Source organism: Dicentrarchus labrax, unplaced genomic scaffold, assembly GCF_905237075.1.
Source record: "Dicentrarchus labrax unplaced genomic scaffold, dlabrax2021, whole genome shotgun sequence".
In the NCBI taxonomy this organism is placed as follows: Eukaryota; Metazoa; Chordata; class Actinopteri; family Moronidae; genus Dicentrarchus; species Dicentrarchus labrax.
This window is the reverse complement of record NW_026136706.1, coordinates 57,501-70,000: the sequence shown is the minus strand read 5'-3', so window position 1 is coordinate 70,000 and position 12,500 is coordinate 57,501. Positions and strand designations below refer to the sequence as shown.

At 42.8% G+C, this 12,500-nt stretch overlaps 2 protein-coding genes across 2 annotated transcripts in view; one reads left to right on the top strand and one right to left on the bottom strand.

Moving 5' to 3' along the window:
* LOC127365044 (mucin-2-like) overlaps nucleotides 1–4,647 on the top strand; it is a 7,333-nt gene extending 2,686 nt beyond the window's left edge. Inside the window, exons 3-4 of the mRNA XM_051402736.1 lie at nucleotides 1–57; nucleotides 225–4,647. The exon at nucleotides 1–57 is cut by the window's left edge and continues 148 nt beyond it. Of these exons, the coding sequence (XP_051258696.1) occupies nucleotides 1–57; nucleotides 225–2,430 (2,263 nt within the window). The 3' untranslated portion in view covers nucleotides 2,431–4,647. The remainder of the gene's footprint in view (nucleotides 58–224) is intronic.
* Nucleotides 4,648–9,198: 4,551 nt separating this feature from the next.
* Nucleotides 9,199–12,500, bottom strand: part of LOC127365048 (steroid 17-alpha-hydroxylase/17,20 lyase) — an 8,828-nt gene continuing 5,526 nt past the window's right edge. Inside the window, exons 6-9 of the mRNA XM_051402758.1 lie at nucleotides 11,287–11,502; nucleotides 10,589–10,758; nucleotides 10,295–10,398; nucleotides 9,199–10,219 (exon numbers count right to left, since the gene is read on the bottom strand). Coding sequence (XP_051258718.1) covers nucleotides 9,954–10,219; nucleotides 10,295–10,398; nucleotides 10,589–10,758; nucleotides 11,287–11,502 — 756 coding nt within the window. The 3' untranslated portion in view covers nucleotides 9,199–9,953. The remainder of the gene's footprint in view (nucleotides 10,220–10,294; nucleotides 10,399–10,588; nucleotides 10,759–11,286; nucleotides 11,503–12,500) is intronic.

Genomic DNA, 12,500 nt, shown 5'->3' with positions numbered 1-12,500 from the left:
CCCGCTGCTGCACCAGCCGCTCAGTGACGGTCCGTCCTCCCTTAGCTCCGACAACAGGTAACAACACTGACGACTACTGCTGCCACCATTGTATTACTGTTAATACTCAAATGGATGACAGAAATGTGTTGAATGTTTTTATATGTATTGTTTTGTTTGAAGAATTCACTACAAACAAATGATTGTTTTCAGATTTAGATGAATAATGATTGTCTTTCCTGTAGCTCCAGTTGTTCCTGTGACTCCTGCTGCCCCTCCTCTCCGTGTAGCTCCTCCCTATCTGCACCTGTCACATATGAGACTGACACAAGCCACGCCACCACGCCCAGCGAGGCCGCGCCCCTCACTCTCGATGTCACCATGGAGACCATCTCTGCCGCGGCAACCTATTTGGAGGTAAACGAGACACGATTTGCTTCTGAGAGGATGGTTGCCACGGTAGCCATTGACATCGGTGATGAAGATGCTGCTGGGCCGCAGGAACCCGTTGCCACGGACTTATCGGTTCCCAACCAGATTATTTCGGTGGCAGTTGTTTCAAGGGCGGTCTCCCCTCAAACTTTGCCCTCTCCCGGTTCTGATGTGGTTCTTCCTGTTGTAACTACATCTCCCATAAAGCAACAGCTCGACCTAGCACTCTGTACCCCAAAAATCACTACCTGTAGCCCAAGTACAAGCCTTAGTCTAGGTGTTGACAGAACACCCCCCTCCATCCGGAAAATAAGCATTGAGGGCCCAGCTGACAGCCTGGAACCTAACCCTGCCCTGAAAATCACCCCAGTGTCGGGCCGTTCTACCCCAACCACCCCAGCCACCCAAACCCTGGATCTAATAATAACTTTTGATACAGCCAGTGTTCCTAGCCCAACATCAGTACCGTCCCCAGATGCTGGAAGAACTTTGGCCCTGATGACAGGCTCTTCTACTCTCCAAACACCAGACCCAAATTCTAGCCTTGTGCCAATCCTGGCACCTTCAAACATTACCCAACCTTCAATCGTAGAACCTTCAAACTGTACCCAAACTTCAATTTCAGTACCTTCAGACCTTACTCAAGCTCCAGTCCCAGAACCTTCAGACCTTACCCAAACTCCAGTCCCAGAACCTTCAGACCTTACCCAATCTCCAGTCCCAGAACCTCCAGACCTTACCCAATCTCCAGTCCCAGAACCTTCAGACCTTGCCAAAGCTCCAGTCCCAGAACCTTCAGACCTTACCCAAGCTCCAGTCCCAGAACCTTCAGACCTTACCCAAGCTTCCTTCCTGGTACCTTCAGACCTTAACCTAGTGCCAAATCCTCAATCTAAAAACACCATTGTCCCAGACTGTGCACTTAACCCTATTCTCACTCCAAAACCGGCACACCCAAACCTTACCTTAGCCACAGATGCAGCACCCACTTCACCTACGTTAGCCCATTGCCAGATTCCAGAAATGTCACCTGGCTCAGGTCTAGCCCTGGACCCTACCAGCCCAGGATCAGCCTTGCCCCAACACCCAGGGGGTATATCTGTCCCTATATCTTGTCTAGATCCAGCTGCAGTACCAGCCGATTCAGGTCCTTCTCTGGTCCTGCCTCAGTCGTCAGAGTCGGACCTTTTCAGTCCCTTACCATCCAATGTCCAGGCTGCTTTCAGTTCTGGTCCTGAATGTGGATCATGCTCTAGTGGCCCAGTCCTCAGCTTCCCAACACCTGCAGCCTCATCGTCCTCTTCCTCCTGCCCAGCCATAACCATAGAGTCCGTATCTTCTATTGCTCTCTCCCAGTCTCCCCCTGCAGCCGTCTCCCCATCCTCAACCACATCCATTCTTTCTCCTCGTTCCCTCACCTCCCCTCCAGCCCTGTCTTCTATCTCCCTCCCAGCACCAGCTTTACTCCTCGACCCCCTCACTGCTCTGCACCAGTCTAACAAAGGTGGATCTTCCTCTGGCCACGGTTCCTCCCTCTCCCCCTCGCCTCGTGCTACTCAGTCTCCTCCTAAGCAGACTCTCTTCTCCCCCTGTGTGGATGTTTTTGAACCAGGACCTCCCAGCTGGGAGGATGGAGAGGAGGAGCAGGAGGAGGAGGACCATGATGATGATGAAGATGAGGATATGGGAGCTGATGAGAGCCAGTATAGACATCGGCGACTTACTGGTGACTCTGGGATTGAGGTGTGCAGGTGTCGGGTAGAGGAGGAGGAGGAGGAGGATGAGGAAGAGGAAGAGGAAGAGGAGGGTGAAAGGAAGGAGGAAGGCAGAAGAGGAGGAGGAGGAGGGGAGAGGGATAAAAAAGGAGGTGGAACCACTGATCTTCATGACAGCGTGGACTGCCCTGCCAGAGGTCAGATAACCACGGGAGAAGGACTTATACTTTGCAACGCCACCTCCACCACCACGCCAACGTCTGAGGACAGTGGCAAAGTCGTCATCGTCATGGAGACAGTGTGATTGACAGAAGTGGGTGGATCAAACCATTCGTCCCCCAGACAAGGGGTAAACAGAAAGTTAATGATCCACCCTTAAAATAGTTTTCTGAGATTGTTCTTTAAGCAAGGAGGTTTAAATCATACGTCACATTAATAAATGTGTTCAGTATCTGTTAGTCAGACCAGCATACATGTTTAATAGGAAGAGATTCAACAGGAAGCATTCGCTTATTAAAACATGGTTTCTTCAACTATGAGTTGGAGTTTTAGTCAGCTGCGGTTCAGAAGGTTTAGTCTGGTGAGTACTGGTGTTCATTTACTCAGATTGCAGAACTGTTGTAAAATTAGATCATCTGCTCCCCATTGAGATCCAAACAGAAGTTCAACAGTTTACACAAAAAATATTTAGCAATCCACCACATAATCTCTACCAGTGGCTATGAACGGAGAGCTAGCTGAAGCAGCTTGTTGTGATGTGTCTGTAGATCCATCCAGTAACGTTCTCAGTCAGAGTGAACGCTGTAGCAAGCTAAATGTGTTTGTAGAAGTTTAGGTGGCATAGTTAACTTTCTTAGCTCAAATTCTCCAAAATACTGAGAATCTTGTATTAATTTCCTCCCTTGTGAAACAATTGCAATGTTGTTTTAATCTAATGAAAGATGCTATTTAAGTTAAGTCAGGAAATCTCTGCCTTTGTGGCTTCAGTTTTGACCATGTTTATTTAAATCTGTCTCTTAAAGTCCTCTAACTTTATGGAAGTGTAACTCACTGCATTGTTTACATCCATATTTACTAGCTAGTAATAATATTCTTCTGTGTTGTTTCCTCATGCGTTGCTGCGTTTCTTGCCACCAATGGTTGATCAATTTGTCAGAGATGTTATATAATTTACATACACAGACAGTTTGACTGCTGCTATACCATGCAAATGCTAGCTTCCACTGGCTACTGTGTGTTGGCTCATATACCAACTATAGTGGTGGTTAGATGAACAGATGCTATGGCTAGCTCCCAATCAGTCAAAGACACAAATTGCCCATTCGATCATTCACTGTTCAGTTCAGTTGACTGATATAAATGCAGTTAGATATCCACAAACCAAATGCAGTGTTCATGTCACAGTTTTTGGACTTGTAGATACCATTCACATCCAAATCGTAATTACAACAGAGAGACCAGTTCTGAAGTCTCTGCTGTCCCTACCCTTGCACTTAATAATGCAAGTATTTTTTAAGTGCCAAAATCAACTGAAACATTGTTCTAGGTAATTACACACAACTTTAACAAGTATAATGCTAGCCACAGTCCATCCACACAGCCAATCCTGCATTTATACAACCATCTCGAGCAGCACAGCGATGCTAACACTCACAAGTCGTAAACAAGGGACTCTTTCCCCTTTGCTACCTCCCACATTAAACATGGTCGACCAGAGGGTGAATTAAGCCCCTGACAGAAATGACATTTTCTTTCTTTCTTGCGTTTGTCCGTCACCAACCAGAAAATAAACTTTAAATAGTCGAATATGTAGCAAAAGACACCTCGCTTGTCCTGGGTGATGACGGAGATTTGGAAACGTGTCGGGTACAAATTGGCTGTTTTGGAAACGAAGAGCGACTAATGTGGGAGGATGATTCACTCTGACTGACAGCGGGAAGACTGATTCATTCATTACTGGAGACGTTTTGATGAAGTCGTCTGTCAGGAGAGCGGAATTAGGTGGGTAGTTTATAAAATGGGAGAGACAGTTTCTTAGATTTGATGTGTTCATGGCAACTTGATCCTGGATGGAAGGGTTCGGGGAGGATCAGTTGGCTTTCTGTGCGTCAGCCTTTCGGCAGAGAAGAGCTTTTGCATATATGGGAATAAACAATGGGCACTTTTAGACAGAAACAAAGCACCAAACAGAACAGAGACGAGAGCACGTCATCATTCCTGTCTTTGTCTCTTTCTCTGAATTTGAGGTCTGATACAACAGTACGTCGAATACGACACACAACCTAAATTCAGTCCCAGTCTAAACTCAGAAATATTCACTTTCACACGCTGCAACTCATCTGTTATCATTCACCCTCAATTCACTAAATTCACAAAACAAGTCAGGCTATTTCAATTACTTCTATCCTGTTAAAGAATTGGAGAACAAGTCCTTTAGGATTTTTATTTTAAGATTGATAGACGTGGCAATATTGATATTTTGTGACAGAAAATAAAGGTAGAGTATATTTTGTCAGTGAAACTGAGCTAGTAACGTTTGTGTTGTTCATGCTGGTGTATTTCAAATCACCTTAGAATCTGATATTAGTTTAGAGCAATATATTTCATCAGCAAAAGTCTGTAAATACCCCACAAAAATAATACAGGCTGCTTCAGAAAGCATTGATAGCAATGCAGTGCGTTGTCCTTGGGTAAAATCCTGCCTTCAGGTGATTGTCACGTTCAACTCACTTTTGACTGATGAAAAACCTTCTGGAGAAACTAAAAGTGCGTCAGATTCAACAACATGGAAAAGTGAGATTTTGACCCAACAACAGCAGTGCACTGATTGAACGGGCTGGTGCAGTGTTTAAGAGACATTTCCAACACACTTCGCGGCGGTATGCCATCACACATTTGTGATACTTTCTAATTGTGTACAAACATCAACGTGATGCCAAAATGAATGAAATAAAAAAGACCTTGTTGATTATGTCCTGGTCTTGATAATCACCCGTTAAACAATACAGTCACTGTACTTTTATATAAACAGATTTTTGTTAATTCCATCAGCATCTTTTCCTAAAATCCTGTTTCAACAAGTAATACCCCACATTGTTGTGGCAGGATGCTCTATTAATGGAACATAGACGTTGTTTGGAGCGTAGAAGTGAGATGTCTTTTACCTTTTTCTGTCACGTTTTCTTACACCTGCTCCAGAAAAGTGCACTTGTTTTTTTGCCGTTAATGTAAACTGTGTTGTAAAGTTTCACAAATGTGTGTCGTTCCAAGCCAGATTTCAGAGTGTGTTGGAAAAGACACCATAGAGTAAAGTAGTCAGGGAGAGACAGAGTGCAGTGACATCAGATTGTACCAGAAGTGCTTGAGGCAATATTATCTTAGAGGAAAGTGATGCTTTCAGGTGAAACTACTTGTCTCAGTCACGGATATCATTAACTCAACCTTCTCTGATGGAAAGACCTCGAGTCTGGTTGACGGATCCTTAAACCCTGTGTCCATGCTGCATTACAACGCGGACTTCACGTACTTCGCTACCCATTTGTTGCAAAGGATGTTGGGTATAACTTTGCTGACAGAGGTACCCATACGGATGCCCATCAAGGACAAAGCTATGTTGGACCCCATTATGACAAAAGCAATGTCCTGCCACGGAAAGAAAGTGTGACTCGACTGCAGCAACAGAGAAGTTTCTGCATCTGATTGACAGCTGGAGGTTTTCTGGAGTGACATACGTCTCGACCGTCGGTTTGGAATCCAACAAGCACAAGATTGGATTCAATGGATAAAAATTATCTCTTGTTTTTTAACCCTTGTGGCTAAATTCACAGATGTAGGAATGTGTTTTTGAGCAGATGTGGACTCTGGAGAGCTCAAGCAGATTCTCTGATGGCGTCTTTGATTCGTCTCAGACTGAAGTCTAAAACGACAACTTGTTTGATTGGATCCGGGTTAAATTTGTGCCTGTGGACTGAGGCCTAAGAGTCGAGAGAGGCTGAAGGACCTCCTCGAGAAAGCTCAAGGGTGATACCGAGCCTTTGATGTTGTGGTTGATGGTGTTTTTTGTTTACCTGAACTAATAAGGTTATATATCTCCATGGTTACAGAGTGCCATTTCTACTTGACAACTGTTACTACTTAGCATTAGAATGAGCTGTTCTCGCTCTGTGTGGGTGTCGACCAGAATGACTGGAGAAATGTTGTTTAAAATCTGTCTGTAGCTCAGGCTCCCAAAGGCTCTGCAGCTCTGAGATCAGCCTTGTGAAGGGAAACACAGCTGGTTTTAGTATGTGCCATTTCATTGAGGATTTTACTAGGGCTGCCCCCCGACTGAAGATTTAGTAGTTGTTAGATTAAGCCAATAGTCGACCAGTCGTCCCACGTTTATGATATTAATTTATTTAAATCTCTATATTTGAACAGCAGACTGTTAAATGCCAACAGAGAAAGCAGTAATGTAACCAAGGAGACACATTTCAACACAGTGTAACATCACACAAGAACATTGTACAACACTTACTTACAAAGCTGTGAACCTGGTTCCATTGCTCACTCGACTGGCTCATTCTCCCAGGCTAGCTCCTATACTAGCTCCTATGCTAGCTCCTATGCTAGTAGTGTAAACAAACCAACCATCCGGGTAGATACTGTGTTACAAGAGAAAGGGTCCATGTTGCAAGAGTCTCAGTGACAAGCTGCAGCTCCCCAACGGAGTCTGACGTTTTTCTATCCGACTACTCTAAAGTGAAAGATCTTCTCATCGACAGAGTCTCAACAGTTTAGTCGACTGTTAGTGGGCAGCCCTAGATTTTATCCAAATGTCCTCACAGTACCAGGAGAGTGTTGACATTGTTTGGACGGGTCGACACTGAATGGGCATCTTAGTGTTTTTTTGGTGAAATAATTTCCCCCTTTTTAAAAAAAATAACGGTTCCTAAGATTTACCAGCACTAATATTGAGCTGCCAGTTAAATGGAAGAAGGTCCCATCGGTAGAGATAGTAAGTAGAGAACCTCTTCAGAACTCCTGACACCTGTCAACGTTCAACGTACCCAGAATATCTTTTAGTCATCCGGCTTCAGTGACCCTAACATCTTTTATCTCACTAAGTGGTCAGACAACGAAGGATATGAACTCCAGTTAAATTCCTGACACTAAAGATGTCGATACTTCTGGTGCTCTGAGGCATTTCAAGTCTTCATTCAAATGACTGATAAAAGCTCTGGTGATCTCCCGATGCACGAGGCCGATGTTAGGGCTGCTGTAACGTTTGGAAACCCTGTCTTTATCTCTTTATGTTGAAATATCTGTTGAGTTAAACCGGGGCAAGTTTATCATCAAATCTCAGTGGACGAAAACATTGAAAAATAGTCCTTTCTGACTCACTCACACTGACTGGATTCACATTGACAGGTCAGATTTGGGTTCGCCCAAAAATGTAATTCAGTAAAATTGTCTAAAAAATGACCGTTAAATGTAAAAGTTAAAGACTTCTGCTGTAAAATACTGAGTCTGATGATTAGTTAGTTACTTCCTGCATACGATGTGGGAAAAAGCTGAACCCTATAAAGACCACTGTTTTTTGTTTGACAGTCAGGGAGGAGCATAAACTTATAGTTTCACATCACAGGCATTAAAACAGGAGGTAGAACTGCTGATATAAGAGTTAAGTCGGATCTTTGTATGGAACAGCCAAATACAAAACTGGTGACATTTATCCTGGAAAGGCTGATTTCGTCTGTTCAGTTGTTCAAAGCACAAACCTTTTCGCTCACCAGTCTTCTTCTTTTGTTTATTTTACTGATGCAGCGTCTTCAGGCAACACAAGAGACTTCATTTGTCACAAATGTAAAACATATTTTTTAAAAATCGTTGTTAGAACAACTGACAGCGACTGGATCAGACTGGATCAGACTGGTTCAGATTGGTTCAGACTGGATCAGACTAGCAGACCTGGTCCAACTTGATCCCAAATCAGATTCATTGTGGTCTCAGCAGCCCTAATGTGTTTCCATCTGCTGCCAGTTGGTGAACCATTTAACTGTGAAGCAGCTGCAGGAAATGCTGATTTAGTAACCAAGACCAGGAACTGAACACTAATTAATTTTAAAAAGAAGTCTAGATTTGCCCATTTTTCTGCAACTTGATCATCAGAGCCTTTCACAGATTGCTGGAGGCTGATGGAAGAACAAAGGATGTAGACAGACTGAGCCTGGTAGACGAAGTGGTGAAGGTCACAGGTACCGATCGCAGAAACACTTTTCCTGTCGTGTAGAAACAACTACATCACAAGTTCTGATCTCGGCTGCTTAAAGGTGCATCACGGTGCTGGTTTCTGGGATAAAAATGGAAATCATGAGATCCTGCTGAAAGATTTGATGGATGTAAAAACAAAAGCAGGAACTCAACCTCAGTAGTTTGATAAAAACTTTGCAGCTATGAGGTGAATTGTCGTCGTTTGAACTTTATCTGAGGAGCACATTTATATTCAGAAAGTTCTTAACCTTCAAACCTTCTTAACCTTTTACAGATAACCGCCGGTTGCTGGTGCACATTAGTCTACTATGGGAACCCGATCGTGATTGAAATGTGAATCCAGTCAAAGTTTGAGACCAACTCTGGGTTTCGGCCACGTTAAATGTCAACCATTTCGGCACTTTGATCAACTTTCACTTGTTCCACGAGGAGCAGCTTCACCTGTGGTGTTTGATGAAGTGAATTAACTAAAACGTCCGTCTGTTCCTTCTATCGTAGGAGCCCCTCCCTCCGTCTAAAGAATGTTTTTATCTGATCTCTTCTCTGCTGTGCTTCCTGTTTGCATGAGGTTTCTGTCGGAGGACGAGTGGAAGTAGGCAGAGAAGGGATTTAAAGTCCCTTAATATTATGATGATAACAATGCTAATTATTAGTATTACTAAATTAATAGTGAGTGTGTATGTGTGGATGTATGTGTGTGACCTAACTAAACCAGCCTGTTCTAAAAGTGTGTGAAGATATACTGAATAAAACTGTCAAATCTACCTCCTGTCTGCCTCCGTTCATAAAGCTGAACCACATTCACACAACAAACACCGGAGATAAACAATCATTTATTGATCAATCATATGTCAAATTACACTTCAAAAATAATCATTTTTAAATGTAAATTATTATTTACGTTATTTATGTTATTCATCTGTTAATCATTAAAACATTTATATTTTAATAAAGCATTAGCTTTATACTGTTATCAAGCATTTAAAGGTTCAGTGTGGAGGCTCTACTGACATCTAGTGGTTAAGTTACAGAAACTACGGCCAAATTATAGAGTCAGTGTTTGGTTTGTCCGTTCGGGGCTACCGTAGAAACATGGCCGACATTAGAGGACTCTCTAGAATAAAAACATTCTATGGGAACAAAAACACAACGATTCTTATATTAAGGTGATTATTATGAAAACATACCGATGGATAATATATTATAATAATGTTTCACACTGTGTTTGTTTTGATTATTTCATGAAGAAAGATTTTTATAGAAGAAATTTAGCCAAAATTAATCTCTTTATTTATGTTTATGGCCATTTTTAGTCTTTTTATATCTGTAGAAACTCAGTTTCTGTTCATGTAATTTATTTGGAAAAAGTTGGAGCTGTTATACAAGATAGCTCCAGACAGACAGACAGACAGACAGACAGAAAGACAACAATTAATTTTTGGCTGAATAATTAATTTAATATTTTAATTAAACATTAAGAAGATCTGTTGTTTTCATTAGTTACCTGCTGTGTTTCTACAGAAGCCCAGAAAGGACAAACCAAACACGTAGTTTGACTATCAACCCCTCCCTCTTTCATTTTGCCACGCCCTCCCACCCCGCCCTCGGAGTGACAACGACCTTATAAGGTAACGGCTGTAAGACCACGCCCAGCCGCCCCTGCAGGTTGGGCGGGGGAACCCCATCCGGCACCCTGAAGCTCATCCTCTGGAGCAGAGAGGACAGGAAGAGGAAGAGCTCCAGCCGGGCCAAAGATTCACCGACGCAGACCCGAGGACCCGCCCCGAACGGCAGGAAGCAGGTGGGCGTGACCCGCTGACCCTGGTCGTCAAGGAAACGATCTGAGAAGAAAACAGGGAGGTGTTGTGTTCAGGTTCTTTCTGAAAGGTTGTGTTTGTTTTCAGGTGTGTGTTTACCTGGGTTGAACAGGTCGGGTGCGTCCCAGAGTCGGGGGTCGTGGTGAATCGACCACATGTTGACCAAAACACGAGTCCCACGACCGACAGAGTGACCTCCGATACTACCGGAGAGAGAGATTATTGATTATTGATTATTCTATTATTTTATGTTTTATCTGATATTCACTTTTCTTTAATAGGACTAAAATAGGATCAAACCTCACGGCAGAAAAAAGACAAAACGATGACTCAATTAATTGTCTGTGGATTGATTGATTGATTGATTGATTGATTGATTGATTGATCGGCTACCTGCTGTCCGTCAGGGCGGTGTGCGGGATCAGCACCGGGCTGACTGGTCGGATCCTCATGCCCTCGTTGATCACACAGTCCAGGTACGGCAGCCGGCTGCGGTCCGACACACACACCGGCCTCTCGCTGCCCACGTGCTCGTCCAGCTCCTTCTGCACGCGCTCCTGGACCTGCAGGGGGCGGGGCATAATGACCACACACACCACCATGATTGTTTATGATCAAGAACTACGGAAGTGAACTGAAATCAGCAAAAGAAACTGGAGACGAGCTGTTTTTCTCAAATTATGAGATAAATTTATTCTTTCTTCTGCAGCAGTAAATATGTATTTATGATTATTGCTGTAAAACCAACACGTCTAAATTAAAGTAAATTAACATAAATGAATCCTTTAACATTAGAGTCAAACATGAACTGTTGAAACAGCTCAGTTGATATAAGTTTGTTCCACTGACTCGTTTTCTTGACTTTATATCGTTATAAAAATATAAGCATTATAACATTGTACAGCTCAGCAGTTTATTAATCATAAAGAGTACAAATATACATCTAAATAATTCTTAATGATCCCCAAAGTGTAAAGAAATGATGTTTATTTTCTCCTTAAATAAAATATCTTTTGTGCTCAGTTTGAGTTAAACAGTCCAAAGTCGATCTGTCTCTTCAGTTTGTGTTGAACTCATCAGAGCTCCTTTACCTCCGGGTGGTGCAGCAGGTAGGCCAGGATCCACAGCAGCGTGGTCGACGTCGTCTCCACTCCAGCTCCAAATGCCTCCGCCGCCGTCATCAGGACGTGGTCGTCTGTTATCCTCTCATCTTCCAACCCAGATGACTTCTGACCCCGCCCGCTGTCCACCTGCCCCTTGAGCAAGGCATCCAGAAGGTCACGGGGGTCACCGTCACTCAGTGAAGCCTGGATACAGAATAGTCCATCCTTTGAGTTTAGGTCAGTTTGTGTTCAATCGGATTATTTCTGAACCCCAAAAGATCTTTTTTTTATCTTGTTCGCCAACAACCGCTGTAGAGGAAGCGGCCAATCAGGTGAGAGTCTGATGCTTTGCACCTGGACAATTTTACACACTTCTGGCTCTGCAAAGCCAAACCTGTTGTTTTTAATAGTAACTGTTTTATATTTATGTCCAGATTATTATTGTTTGTGTTCTGCAGGGCTGCGAGCACCCTGAGGTATTATATTTTATTATAACAGTGTGTAAAAAGACTGAAAGAGCAATAATAGTCAGCAGGACTGTAATATAGTGTTTACAGGCAGAGACAGTTATTATTTTTGTCTTAGTTTTAGTTTCAGTTTTTATTGTTCTTTATATAGTGGATTTTATATGTTTCAGGTTTTAACTCTGTCTCCTTTGTTGGTTTCCTCCAGTCACTGTTGGTGGTGGCAGGTTTTTATTTGTGTGGTGTTTTATTTGAATTGTGTTTTGGGTTTTGTTCATCAGTTCTTTCCATCTTTAGAGTTTTAGTAAATGCTCCAATAAACATCCAGTTATGGCTGTTAACCCACACTGACTGATGTGTCCTCTTTGTAAAGACTGATATTGTAATATCTTGAAGGAAATAGGTAGAGCTGAATGAAGCCTGGTTACTGGGAACAGACGCCTGTCACTCATAAGCCAATTATATTAAGTCTTAATATAATTTAAACAGGCGAGTTATATATAAATCCGTCCAGAGAGATCAAAAGGTTGTAAACGTGTATTTCTGCTGTGAAGTTTTTATATGGGGCCTTATGGAGACTCACTGCTGGAGCCAGCCTCTAGTGGGCATTGGAGGAACTGCAGCTTTTGTTACTTCGGTGTTGCTGTTTGACTAAAATATGACTATATATAAGTTGTTTGTTAAGTATACTAATATACTTAAACAGATGGAAAGTGTAATGTTTTCATTGATTTTAGA